The following is a 13,015-nucleotide window of genomic DNA, read 5'->3' as shown; positions in this document are numbered from 1 at the left end:
ACAGTTCCCCATAAGGACTCTTGTGTACAACCAACTTGAACTTCATATACAGTGGCTAGGAGTAGGTAAGGCTATTGTCAAGCGATCCAGAACTCTCATCCCACATGGCTCAGCCTAGCAAAGGATGGACAACTCCTGGCCTGGCCTCCAATCACGGGCCCAGTGCTCTTCGCACTGGCCAATCAGCGACCAGGGGACGCACATTTAAACACCCTTAGTGGGAGGCAGCCGCGCTGACTTGGATGGCTCACATGGAATCGGGGAAGGCGGGACGTTTCCCTCGCACCAATCAAAGATCTAGGAGGTGTGATAGGCAAGTGGAAAGCGCCAATCAGGTAGCAGAGAGCGGCTCAGTGTATCTCTTTGGAGCAGTTCGGCAACACTGAATCTCCGTGAAGGTTCTTGGAGGGGACCTCCTGCCAGGAGAGTTTCGAGGCGGCTTGGCTCCGCTCTCGGAGCCATGGCTAAAGGTACCCGCCCTGACAGGTGCTGGGGGGAGGGTAAGTTATGGAGGGTCCAAGTGGCGGGGGGGGGGTCTGGATATGGGCAGTGGCGTGTGTAGGGGCTGGTGGGTGGGCGCCTATGGGGGCAGAGAGTGGCTGGGTTGGCGGAGGCACGTGGGGTGCTGGAGTTCTGAGGTGTGAATGGAGCGGGGGTTCTGGAGGGGTGGGGGCTACATAGAGGGTGGGTGTGACGTGGGGGTGGTAATTGGGCTATATAGAGGGCTGGTGCCGTGGGGGGGCTGAGGCCGGGAGGGTGCATGGGTCCGGGCGGGTATTGGGGTGTGAGTGGGTAGGTCGGGGGTATTGTGGGGGTCTAGGAGGCTTGTGTTGCTGGGTGGGGGGTGTCATACCAGCTCCCTAAGCCCAGGCTGGTTTGCCCCCTCCACCGCTGCTGTGGGCTCCCCTGGGGGGCAGCGTGTCCTCGGCAGCGGGGGGAGGGAGCTCGGCGGCGCTCCTCCCCCCGTGCGGGGTGCGCGCTGGGCCGGCCTGCCTGCCTGGGCTTCCCTCTCCGCACTGAGCCCTTGAAACATGGCGCAGGTGGCGGCGGCTCTGGCCGCCGCCGGGGACTGAAGCGGCCCCGGGCATGGCTCTGACGCCCCCATCCCCTGCTCTCCCCTAGGCAAGACCATGTCCAAGCCCCGGGAAGGCAAAGCGGAGGCGGCGGCGGCTACGGAGAGCACCGAGAGAAAGGGGCCCGGCCGCCCCAGGATGAACGGGGTAAGCGCCCTGTCCCCCCCACACTGGGGCGCGAGGGGCTGGGCCCTGGCCGGAAAGGTAATTTCCGGCTGTGGAGGGGCGGCTGGAGGCGAACCGGGGCCGGGGAGCAAGGCGAACACCCCGGCTCCTCCCCGGGCAGGGCCAGGCTGCAGGAGCGCGGAGAGGCAGAGTCGGGGTGTGGGGAAGGCGCCGCCCCTTGCAGCCAGCCCGGGCCTGTCGCCGCGCTGCCCTCTGCGAACCGCGGCTGAGGGGCGCCCGGAGCTGCTCTCCGCCCAGGCAGACGTGGCCATGCAGCTGTCCTGCGGGGGCGCCCCCCAGGCCTGGCCCCGCCGGTGCTTCCAGCCGGGAGGAGCTTGCCGCAGCAGACGCGCTGAAATCAATGGGTTTGCTCACGTGAGTAACGTTCCTCGTGTAAGTGCTGGCAGGACGACGCTGCCGTTGTTATTGCAGTAGCCTTGCAAGCCCTAGGCAGGATCAAAGCTTCATTGTAGCCCCAATCTTGCAAGCTGATCCCCATTCATTGAGGCTTTGGCTGGGCTTAAGAGTCTGTCTCTGGGGAATCAGGTGGCAGCAGAAGGGCTTATGGTAGTGGTGTAAACACCTACAGTTACTATCTCCCTGCCTGCTTGCAAGAATTTGCTATCTTAAAACCAGAGTCTTCCAAATACTTGCCTGTGTGCCTGACTTTTAGCATGTGATTAGTGGCATTGAAGTTTAGTGCATCTGTAAGTGCCCACAAAATTGGGACCTAAAAGCTAAAGAAAGAAGAAAAATATTTATAGACCTGTGAATGGGGTTGACTTCTCAAGTGAGGGGGTATGTATACATTTATAAATGCCACTAAACAAGCTGAGTGGGCCTTTAAATGGCCAGGAACTAACAAAATTCTTCTACTGGAAAAAAATGACCTATTACAACTAATTCAGACACAGAGCACTAAGGTTATACCATTAAGCAGTTTATCCAGTTTTAAGGTTAAAACATATGTATGTTCCACAATAGGCTCCCTTTAATTTTCAGTGCTTATGCACCCATCTGTTGGAATATGTGGTACATTTTATGCTTTAACTGTAGGGTTCCTTTTTTGGTGAAAAAATATACATTTTTTGTTATATCTGAAAATCATTTTTGTGTGTAAGAAATATACCCAAGGCAATCTTGGTTCTGGCTAAATGATGTCTCAACATATGACATCATGGAGTTGAACAATCAGAATCACTCAATAGACACCTGGGAGTCAAACCTAGGAGAGGGGGGAGAAGACAATGGTACTCTTCTAAGCCCTCCACATAAGCCTGTCTCGCATAAGTACAGAGGCTGGGACTGAATGATGGGGATGGATCACTCAATAAATCACCCTGTTCTGTTCACTTTCTCTGAAGCATCTGGCACTGGCCAGTGTTGGAAGACCAGATACTGGGCTAGACAGACCGTTGGTCTGACCCAGTATGACCATTCTTATGTTCTTGCATCACTAGAATGAGGTGTCACTCGTGGTAGATTGTGCATGTTCTCTACGTATGCCCATGGGCTCTGCTGGGCTCCTGGAGCTTGGCTTGCTCTCAGTGGGATTTAAATATGCCTGTGAGATCCTTAAATGGGGCTTAAGTGCTCTTTTGGGTTTTGCTGTTTTCCTGAGCTCATTCTTGATTGACCAGATGGAACAAAATGTAATAGACCTTATCTTCCAAACACCATCTACTCATGATGCCAAAACGAGTGCGCAGATCTGTAATTCCTCCCTCTCCTTTTCCATTGCTCATATAAACAATGACACTTAAATGTCATCACTCAGATGCTGAGTGGTGACATTTGACACCTCTCAGAGCTATTGTTCCAGACTGAGGTAAATCTTCCCTGCATTGGTTATGCTTGGCTCACATTTTTGAGATTTTCTTTATAATCATAACAGGTAGAGACTTTAAAATTCAAAGCTCAGATTCTGAGCCACAAAGCTTGAGATAAGTACTGTTATGTCATACTACGTTACACCTGCTCAGTCTGAACACTGCAGATACTGTCTTTAAGGGACAGTCATTTCACATGAGGCAGTGTGTCATGGAGAACAAACTTCATTCATCGGATTCTACATTGTCAGAGTACAGTTAGCATCATTCAGTACCTACCTCGTATGGAGCAGATTCTGGAGTGCTTTCTAACCTGTTCATACAATGCGGTAGAAACAATGCTGCTTAATTTTAAAATTAGTCATCCAGGTTTTTTTTTATGTCATTGGTACTTCTGTGTATTGTAGGTATTGATGTGTGCCCTAGAATTGATTTTTGGAATGGGGGTGGGAGGAGAAACTGCGGAGAATCACCAAAGCTGAGTTTTTAAAAAACTAGCCTTAGATCAGTTTTGTTGCTTGTTTTTTTTAAATGCAATTTCATGAGGAATATCAGCTCCCTAAATAATGGAATATACTTGTCTCTGTTCTGTACTACTGCGGAGAAAAATCATCAAAAATTAAATAGTTATTCTATTAAAAAAAGAAACCTTTGAGAGGGAACCTTAATTATGTAGGTTCATGAGAAAAATATTAGCATCAAATGCTGCCCTCAGATACCAGCATTGCACCTTGTGTTTAAGTCACTAGGAGATATGTACACATTCAAAAAAAGAATTTAGGCCTGTACCCTAACACTTAATTCAACTAACATGATGCATTTAATTTGTTTTTGAGGAAGTGTCTGTGCTGAGAATTTGCATGGCAAGTTCTGTGCAAGCTGTTACCAACCAGAGTGATATGGTTTTTGAACACAGATGGTTTTTATACATACTCTGCTATTCAGATGCAAATATGCTGCAGTAATGTATGTGTTGGCCTATGTAGCATGATCCAGATACCAACTGGAGGCTTGATATTGATGAGTTTCTTTCATGTAAATGAGCTTTATTGGGTCTCTGTTTTAGGAGAACGTATTCCTTGGCCAGTCCAAAATCTACACCTACCTAAGTTCTAACAAATCTCCTGGTGCTCGTCCTCCACTTCAAGAGGAAAACTCGGTCATGCATCATGAGGTGAAATGTCAAGGCAAAACACTAAATGAAACATGCAAAAGAGGAGACGGTAAGATTGACCTTACAACCATTTGCTTGTGGGTTAGAAAACATGCCTTGTCTAGCCCAGTACTTTTTTCCCAAACTTTCAAATTGGGTACAACTTAAGATCCCCTTTTTGTAGACCCACTGCCTTCCCAGCAAATAGTGTATTTGGAATTTCAGCTGTCTCGCGAATACTGATCTCTCTTTACTAATTTCACTTAAATTAAATGATGCAGCTGCTTGGTTAAAATTTCCTTCTTGTTTTCTTTTCCTGGTGTAGGACTTAAATATTTAGTTCTTAATACTCCCTACATTCCTTGCATGCCCCATTTGTATTTAATCTCTGTGGGTCACTTTGCAGTGTGGCTTGTCCTCTTTTGCATGTTTATTACCCACAGTTGGTTTCCTCTGCAAATTTGATTACTATTTAATTAGTGCCAAGGAAACACCAAGCCAAGAAATGTATGAAGCAGCCACGTAGTGTGATGAAAGGTGCCAGTGTTCAGGTTTGGTGTCTGTGTGGCTAGAGTTAAGGGTGTGGTGGGGGAAAGCATCTTTTCAAAACTGTTTCTTGGACTGGACCACCAATGCTAGAAAACTGGTAGCTGCTTTTTCATTGTTACAGAAGTAGCTCTATACACCAAATGGAGTGTTTTGTAGATTAGTTGGAGAATCGTTGATCTGTAAAACGGTTGGTTCTCACCAATTTTAGCACTTATTTAAAAACATTTTTACTTAGTTGACTAAGATACAAATGTTACTTGAAAATTTGTGTGTACAAGACACTGGGTTGTATGCAATTAACATCTCTTCCGGTATTCATGGAATTAGTCTGACCCTAACTAGCTTTACTGCTACTTGTCTATTACTAGGATTTCTTACGCACCAATCACTATGGTACTTGGGTGTCATTTAAAAAAAAAAAAAGCCAGTTCACATTTCCATTAAACAGAAAATAATGGCTTCAGCCTTACGCTACATCAACCTAGCTGCAAACCTAGCAACACAGAAAAAGCCAATAAAATAAAAGCACGTCCTTTCTCAAAAGTGGCTGGGATGGACCAATAGAAAATGTTCTTGAAATAAAGAACCTCCCCTGTCAAAAATGAGGGCTCTGGAGATAGATGGTAAGAGGACTTGAATTGCAATTTGACTATGCTTGGGGGCCCGTTCCAGTCCTTATTGAGGTCAGTGGAAAGATTTGCAGTGACTTCAACAGTGATTGCATCAGGCCCCTAGAGGTTTCTGATAAAGGCTCCAATTCAGCGAAGAACTTAAGCATGTACTCAACTTAAAGCATGTGAGTAATCCCATCCCTATTCAGCAAGGCTCTTAAAACTAAATTAAATCTTAAAATGAAGCACATGTTTAAATGCTTTGCTGAGTCTAGGACATGGGGTCATTCTAGGCCAGGAGAAGGTCTAGAATGTTGTTCGTTTTTTTTTGTAAAGCCATTTACCTTGAGAATCTACCAGGAATCCTAGAGACTTCCACCCACATTCTGAGTCTGCATTTACTGATTGTACCAGCTGCAGCATGTAGATTTGTTACAATGTGTATAATAAAACAGCAATTTTGATTCCTTTTCTGTTTCCGTTGCCTTTTTATTTTTTTTTTGGATAGCACTGGCCTCTTGATACAATAGCCACTAAGTATGGGACTATAGTACCCCAGCAGATTCCTATAGTCACTTTCCTTGAAGAGTATTAATCTGGTTGTCATGCCAGTTTTAGAGTTCAACATGGCAAACTTGCTGGCTTGGACAATAGTGCAATTGTTACAAAACTCCCTTTGTAGTGTCTGTGATGTTAAGAATTGGGAAATTCTTTGTCTGGATAACATCTTTAACTAGACAAAATACTTGGGTTCAAATCATCCCCCTCCATCCTTTATGACCTGTAGGAATTAGACTCATGATGCATAACAGATAACTTGGTCCAGTTTGGCCCTTATGACTACTTACTTTGCCATGTAACACAATGCTTCCCCATCCCTCCCCTGTAATTTGATACAGATAAAATACAGGTTAGAAACCTTTAAGTGTTATGGGCACTTTGTGATATAGAAGAAAGGAAAGCTAGAAGACATCTTATGTTAGTCTGTCCTACATTTTCCATCCACAGGGAAAAAAACTACTCTTAATACAATAGAAGGTGCTATAAAACCAGAAGACCAGAATGATAAAGAAAGTGGGTGTGATTCTTCAGTGTCTTTTCCTAATCAAAAACAAGAAGCTGCAGAAACTCAGAAAAACATGCCTCTTCCTTCTGATTCTCCTGATGCAGCAAATGCAAAGCAAGCTCAGAAGAAGGTGGTAAAAGCAAAACCCGGACCAAGGAGAAAGTAGGTGACTTGTGGGAGGAAAGGCATCCATATGCCATATCTTGGATTTTTTTAAGCAAATGTGCCAGAAATATTTTCTGCTATATTTTATTCTGAAACCTACCCTAAAGAACAATTTAATTTACATTCTGTACTGTGATGTAAGCATTGATATGTGCCTTGCAAAGGATTTTTTTTCTTGAACATACAGCTCTCCAGCTTGTACAGAAACTGGTGAGCATTTCCACTAATCTTAACTAATGGGAACTAACAAAGTGGTTAAGACCTCATTTTTTAAGGGGGGGGCAAAACAAGAAGTTCTCTGGCCAGACCCAGGATATTACCTTTATAGCTTGTGGTCTGATGTCTGAGCTGGTATCTAAGCTCACTTTTGCATGAGCAGTGTAAATCAAGGTTTCGCTGTGTGGTGAGTGCATCCCTCTCCAGCAGCAGCCAACCATGGAGCAGGTTTAATGGTGGAAATCTTGGGTTGAGACACACACAGGTGCTGTATAATAGTAATTTGAGCTAATTCTCTACACTTTGAGAAATATCTGATCTTTCTCAAGAGTTTGAGCTGAAATATTGGTGATGAGGCCAGGTGGGGAAGAATGGGGGTGTACAAGGTGTTGTATCAGAATGAAGAGTGCAGATAAAAAAAAATCTTTAGTTCTGACCAGCAATTTCTCAAGTCAGTGTCTTGGAAGTAAAAACTTCTTGACCCTTTTGGGTTAGGACAGTGAGGCCAGAAAATCTTAAGAATTTATGTATCCTTTCCTTATCCCTCAGAGCGCAAGGAAAAACATCACAGAATCGAAAAGTGACAGATTATTACCCTGTTAGAAGAAGTTCCCGGAAGAGCAAAACGGAATTGCAGGTAGTGGTTTTTGTATAACCCATCAAATCCTGGCAGTTTCCATGCTGCCAGTCAAATGAAAATTTAGTATGATGAATGCAGATACTTGTAATCTCCAAAGTACTGTCTAGGAGAGGTCTTAGGTAAAGTGCAAATAACAAATGCACGATATAACTATATAAAGTAACCCTTCCTCATAAACAGCAAAACCTAAATTTGGATTCCTTTAGGATGCCTTCCAGCTGCTCATATAGAAAAACTGCACATTCCTGGAGAGCAATTTGAAATTTTCTTTTCAGTGTTGTAATATTTCTGACAAAACTGACATGCTTGAGCTCTAAATAGAGCACCACAGAGTGCTTAGAAAAGTGAGATTATTACCAGATAAACACCTTCCTGAAACACTTAGCTTAAGCAATCCTGCAGAAATCCTAGTAGCAATACTATGGGTTTTTCTTTTTGCAGACTGAGGAAAAGAGGAGAATAGATGAATTAATTGAAAGTGGGAAAGAAGAAGGAATGAAGGTAACTGCTATGCCAACTTAAATAGCATGACACTGCATCTGTATGGTAAAAAGGTTTATTGGCATGACACTAAACAACAAACATAGGCTTTTCCTTGTGGCATTGAATGGGAGTGTGGTGGTAGTGGTGCTCCTATCAGTTTGTTAGCTAGTATCACCGTTACTGGAGTTAACTCTGCTCACTGCCTGGGGGTCTTGTTGCTGTTTTTTCCCTGTCAGAAGTCAGGGTTTGTACTTCCTCATCTCTTCCTCTCCCCCCACCCTCCCCCGGTTAGCAGGGACAAGGAAACTAAAACTTAATTTCTACACTTCATATTATCTGATCAGAACTCCTGAAGCTGTTCAGTCTTTAATGTTTGCAGATGTTTGAAGGAATCATTTAAAGAGTTTGAAAGGGCTACACTGAAAAGTGATGTGTTCAAATTAATAAGGAAACTTCTGTGCTAGTAGCAGGAAAACTTCCCTTGTGTGTGTTAGGCAGTGGAACAGTGATCCAATGAAGTGATGGATTAGATAATAAAATAGAGAACATGTTGTAGGGAACAAGACTGTATTGGCTTTGGACTAGATTAGCTTCCATGATAGGCCTTTCTGCATCTCTAACTCTTATTCTATGTTGCAGCCAAATTGGACACTGAGGGTATCTCCTAGTCTGCAGTGGAAAGACTAACTCCTCCCCTACTGCTCAAGGAAATCAAATAATTGCTATAAAAAGAGGACCAATCCCACTTTTCTGCATTTGCAGTCCAGTTGACATTGGTCTTTATTACCTAGGAAACAGTCTGTCTAAATATCTGGTGATCTGCATCCCTAAATTCATCCCATGTATCTCCCCTAAAGGTGTGCAATATGCTGCCATATCTTGCTATCTAAAATACTTGTTCATATGTGCCATACTCTTGTATTGGTGCTAATGTCTCAAAGGCAAATCCTTGTAGGATCCCTTTCCCCATAATAGGTAGGAAATAAATTTACTTAAAACAGTTTAAATATTTTGCAGCTTTGCTAACTGAGCTCCTTTCTCCTTGACAGATTGATTTCATTGACGGTAAAGGGAGAGGGGTAATTGCTACCAAACACTTTAATCGAGGAGAATTTGTGGTAGAATATCATGGGGATCTCATAGAGATCACTGATGCTAAAAAGCGAGAAGCTGTGTATGCCCAAGATCCATCCACAGGCTGCTATATGTACTACTTTCAGTATTTAAGCAAAATGTACTGGTAAGCTTTTGATTCTGTTTGTTTTTAAAGTTTAAGGGAAATAATAGAATAAGTGGATGAAGCTTTGAAGGTGCCAGATCTTTCAGTTTTCCTGCTAAGTGTAAAAGTTCCAGGCTCAAGATTTACCTCGAGATATTTGCTTTTTATTTGAATCCATTTTTCACTCATATTGCTTGAACATTCAAAACTGCATGCTGGGTATCTCTTCTGGTTATAGTGTGTGAAATTGGACTTAAGAGACAATATATCTTAGTGGATAGATCTGAGATTTGAGGTTCATAGATCAGCAGCAGAGCTGAGAATCTAGTCAGAAAGCCAGCTTTATTTACCTCTGGGTATGTCTACATCTACAATTTTGCAGCGCTGGTTGTTACAGCTGTATTATTACAGCTGTATAGGGCCAGCGCTGCAGAGTGGCCACACTTACAGCAACCAGCGCTGCAAGTGGTGTTAGATGTGGCCACACTGCAGCGCTGTTGGGCGGCTTCAGGGGGGGCTCGGGGAACGCGAGAGCAAACCGCGGGAAAGCAGGTCTCCTTCCCCGGTTTGCTCCAGTGTTCCCCGAACCCCCGAGCAAGCAGATCTCCTTCCCCGCGGTTTGCTCTCGCGTTCCCCGAACCCCCCTGCAAACGGCAGGGAAGGAGACCTGCTTGCTCGGGGGTGCGGAGAAGGAGACCTGCTTGCACGGGGGTTCGGGGAACGCGAGAGCAAACCGGGGAAGGAGACCTGCTTCCCCGCGGTTTGCTCTCGCGTTCCCCGAACCCCCGAGCAAGCAGATCTCCTTCCCCGCGGTTTGCTCTCGCGTTCCCCGAACCCCCCTGCAAACCGCTGGGAAGGAGACCCGCTTGGGGGGGGGGGGATTCGGAGAACACCGGAGCAAACCGCGGGGAAGGAGACCTGCTTGATTACCAGAGAGGCTTCCTCAGGTATGCTGGGATACCTGCTTATTCCACGGAGGTCAAGAAAAGCGCTGGTAAGTGTCTACACTTGATTACCAGCGCTGGATCACCAGCGCTGGATCCTCTACACCCGAGACAAAACGGGAGTACGGCCAGCGCTGCAAACAGGGAGTTGCAGCGCTGGTGATGCCCTGCAGATGTGTACACCTCCTAAGTTGCAGCGCTGCAACCCCCTCACCAGCGCTGCAACTTTGTGATGTAGACAAGCCCTCTGTATGTTAACTGTCCTTGCCAGGCTGGATTTTGCTTGTAAAAGCAGCCCAGGAATTGGAGAGTAGTAATATATCATGATTTCCTTAACATTACTGCAGCTGACTAAATCAGTAACTAGTATCTATTAAATATTGGAATCTAAGTCTATTATAACAAAGTCCTACATATTAAATATCTTTGACAGTTATAAATTCTAATGGTCTGATTTCTCCCATGCTGTCCCAATGGCACCTGTGCTTAGATACTATAGCGATAGGCACTATATGGCTTCAGGTAGATGCTCTGTCACAGCAACGTGTGGACCCACTTTGGCAATATTCCCAGGTCAGTGGAGACTGAGCATGTGTTGGACACTAAGCATATCCAGTCTTAAAGGAGCAGGGCTCTTTATTGATAGTTGTGCATCTTTTTGCTGGCTGACATGATACATACCTTCCATGATATCTTCTGAGGAAGCTGTGTGTAAGACAGCAAGCCCTTCTGGGTGGTTGCCCTATGGCTGCTAATGGGGAGAAAGCAAAATCTAGAGAAGGAAGGGATCCACAAAAAACCCAGTAAGTGACCCTAAGATGTCAGTTCTAGAAGAAATTCATGGCTGAGTTAAGACCTTTTTTTCACAACTGTAAAGTTGTGATGAACATATGCTGTGGGATGTTGACTTGTGGTAATGTAAGATTGTAACTAGATTTGTTGGAGCAGTTTGGTTAAGCTTGTTGTGCGTATCAGGACAGTAGTGGCATCAGGATCTTTAATATTTTTTGTCTGTTTTCAAGCCTTGTGCTCACTGCACACAATTTCTTTCATCTCTTGATTTTCAGTGTGGATTTAACCTCTTCTAGCTGTGAGAATGTGACTTATGTGTGCTGTGCAGAAATCTTCCTATCTGTTTGTTTGTTCTTTCAGTGTCGATGCTACAAAAGAGACTAATCGTCTGGGAAGGCTGATTAATCACAGCAAATGTGGCAATTGTCAAACAAAGCTTCATGATGTTGATGGCGTACCTCATCTCATACTGATAGCCTCGCGAGACATTAAAGTGGGTGAAGAACTATTGTATGATTATGGAGACAGGAGCAAAGCTTCCATTGAAGCTCATCCGTGGCTGAAACACTAATCCATCCTTTTTTGGACTGAGCACTGTTGAAGGAAGTCGATGGATTTTTTTTTTTTTTTTTTTTTTTTTTTTTTTTTTTAAACACAGCTATCTTAGTGGATTGCTTCTGGTGTTTTAAAATTTTTTTAAAAAACACCTTTTGCTCTGTAGTATTTAAATATCTGTTACAGGTTTCCAGATAGGCTTGAACAGATGGTCGTAGATTACTGAAACTTTTTTATAATTGTTCAGTTTTGTACATTTTTGCAAATAGATTGATCAGTGCTTCCTGAGCATGCAGTCAAAGACTTATGCGTATTTTATAAGAGGGGAGGGAAGAAATTAAATCTGAATCTTTTGGGTTGTGCTCCTGCTTTGGCAATGAAATCTCATGTCCTGTTTTAAAGAGGGAGAGATCAACTGTTTAGCTTGATGGTGACAGATGTATCATATGTTCTAACTCTTAAGTCATTTGATTCGACTACTTGTCAGCCTTTTTAAACCTAGTACTGACTGGCCAAGGACCTTTTCATGAATGAAGCATTGCTAGGATCATTCTTAACTAGTCTGTGCTAGGAGTCCCGTTTTTCCAGTGCACTGCCCCTTGTTGGCAACAAAAGCACCACCATCCACTGCAATAATGGGATTGAATAATCAACCTGGCTGCCTTCTTCAGAAAGACATAACTCCAATCCAAATGGAGCTGGATTTCTATAAACTGGGTTGATGCTTATTAGAAATGTGAAGATAAAATGTGCACATCATCAAAATGAGGAATTGCTTTTTTGGCGTTACTCTGTTTTCTAAAAAGTTTGAGATGGTACCTTTTTTATAGTTGGTGGCTGATTTGAGGGAGTTTTTGTTAGAGGGCTTTTTTTTTAAAAAGGTCTTTCTCTATAAACATATTACCTCCCAGTGTTAATTGGTCACATCAGAAACTGAATTATTTATTTACTGTGAATGCTGGAAGTGGATCAGAGTTTCCAAAATTAGGAGTCTTGTCTTCATGTGCATCTTCAGCCTTGCTTTTGGAGTTATGCATATGCATTGAAGAGAGTAGATTCCTTAGGGCCTGATCCTGTAAACTGTCATGCACTGTCTGGTCCCATTGACTTCATTGGGAGTTGAGGGTGCTTAGCACCTTGCAGAAGATGCTCAGTACATCACAGGTTCAGGCTCATTATTGGGGGAACCAAATCCATGGTATGGGAAAGCTATACAGTGGAGATCCTTACAGTGAATATGAACTCTTATCAATTGAAATGTTTGCCAAGGCATGCTTGGCATGTGTGTAGCTGAAAGATGGCCTTAGGCCACCAGCCACACTTACTGCTGGAAAATGTGTCAGCAGGAGGGGTGGCTTTATTAATGTCCTCTGCTTCTCCATGTTCTCAAAGCTGCTCCTCCTGCTCATACCACCCAAGGCAGTCTTGTGCACTTGTGTGATAGCCAGGGTGATACAGTCCAACCTATGTGTTTCAGCAGCAAGAGAGGTGGGCTAGTGATGTATTTTAAAAACAAAAACTTGAAGAAAATGTGTCTGTAAAATAAATATATATT

General features: G+C 44.1%; 1 protein-coding gene across 2 annotated transcripts; it reads left to right on the top strand.

Annotated features, from left to right (window-relative positions):
* Nucleotides 1-369: 369 nt before the first annotated feature.
* Nucleotides 370-13,015, top strand: KMT5A (lysine methyltransferase 5A). 2 transcript variants are annotated; one of them, XM_050923534.1, is made up of 8 exons: nt 373-470; nt 1,123-1,220; nt 4,134-4,290; nt 6,389-6,608; nt 7,377-7,464; nt 7,909-7,968; nt 9,000-9,190; nt 11,266-13,015. In XM_050923534.1, exons 1-8 carry the CDS (start codon nt 461-463, stop codon nt 11,474-11,476), a joined length of 1,035 nt encoding a protein of 344 aa, XP_050779491.1. In that variant the 5' UTR covers nt 373-460; the 3' UTR covers nt 11,477-13,015. The 2 variants fall into 2 exon arrangements, with proteins under 2 accessions (XP_050779492.1, XP_050779491.1); XM_050923535.1 differs by lacking the exon at nt 7,909-7,968 and having other exon boundaries at nt 370-470.

The sequence above is a fragment of the Gopherus flavomarginatus genome, chromosome 15 (assembly GCF_025201925.1).
Source record: "Gopherus flavomarginatus isolate rGopFla2 chromosome 15, rGopFla2.mat.asm, whole genome shotgun sequence".
Taxonomy (NCBI): Eukaryota; Metazoa; Chordata; order Testudines; family Testudinidae; genus Gopherus; species Gopherus flavomarginatus.
This window is presented reverse-complemented; position numbering and strand designations above follow the sequence as displayed.

What these genes read in the sequence shown, in the direction of transcription:
- KMT5A (XM_050923534.1), top strand. An exon ending in AACATGCAAAAGAGGAGACG is followed by an intron (nt 4,291 to 6,388) that starts GTAAGATTGACC and finishes TTCCATCCACAG; the next exon opens with GGAAAAAAACTACTCTTAAT. An exon ending in AAACCCGGACCAAGGAGAAA is followed by an intron (nt 6,609 to 7,376) that starts GTAGGTGACTTG and finishes CTTATCCCTCAG; the next exon opens with AGCGCAAGGAAAAACATCAC.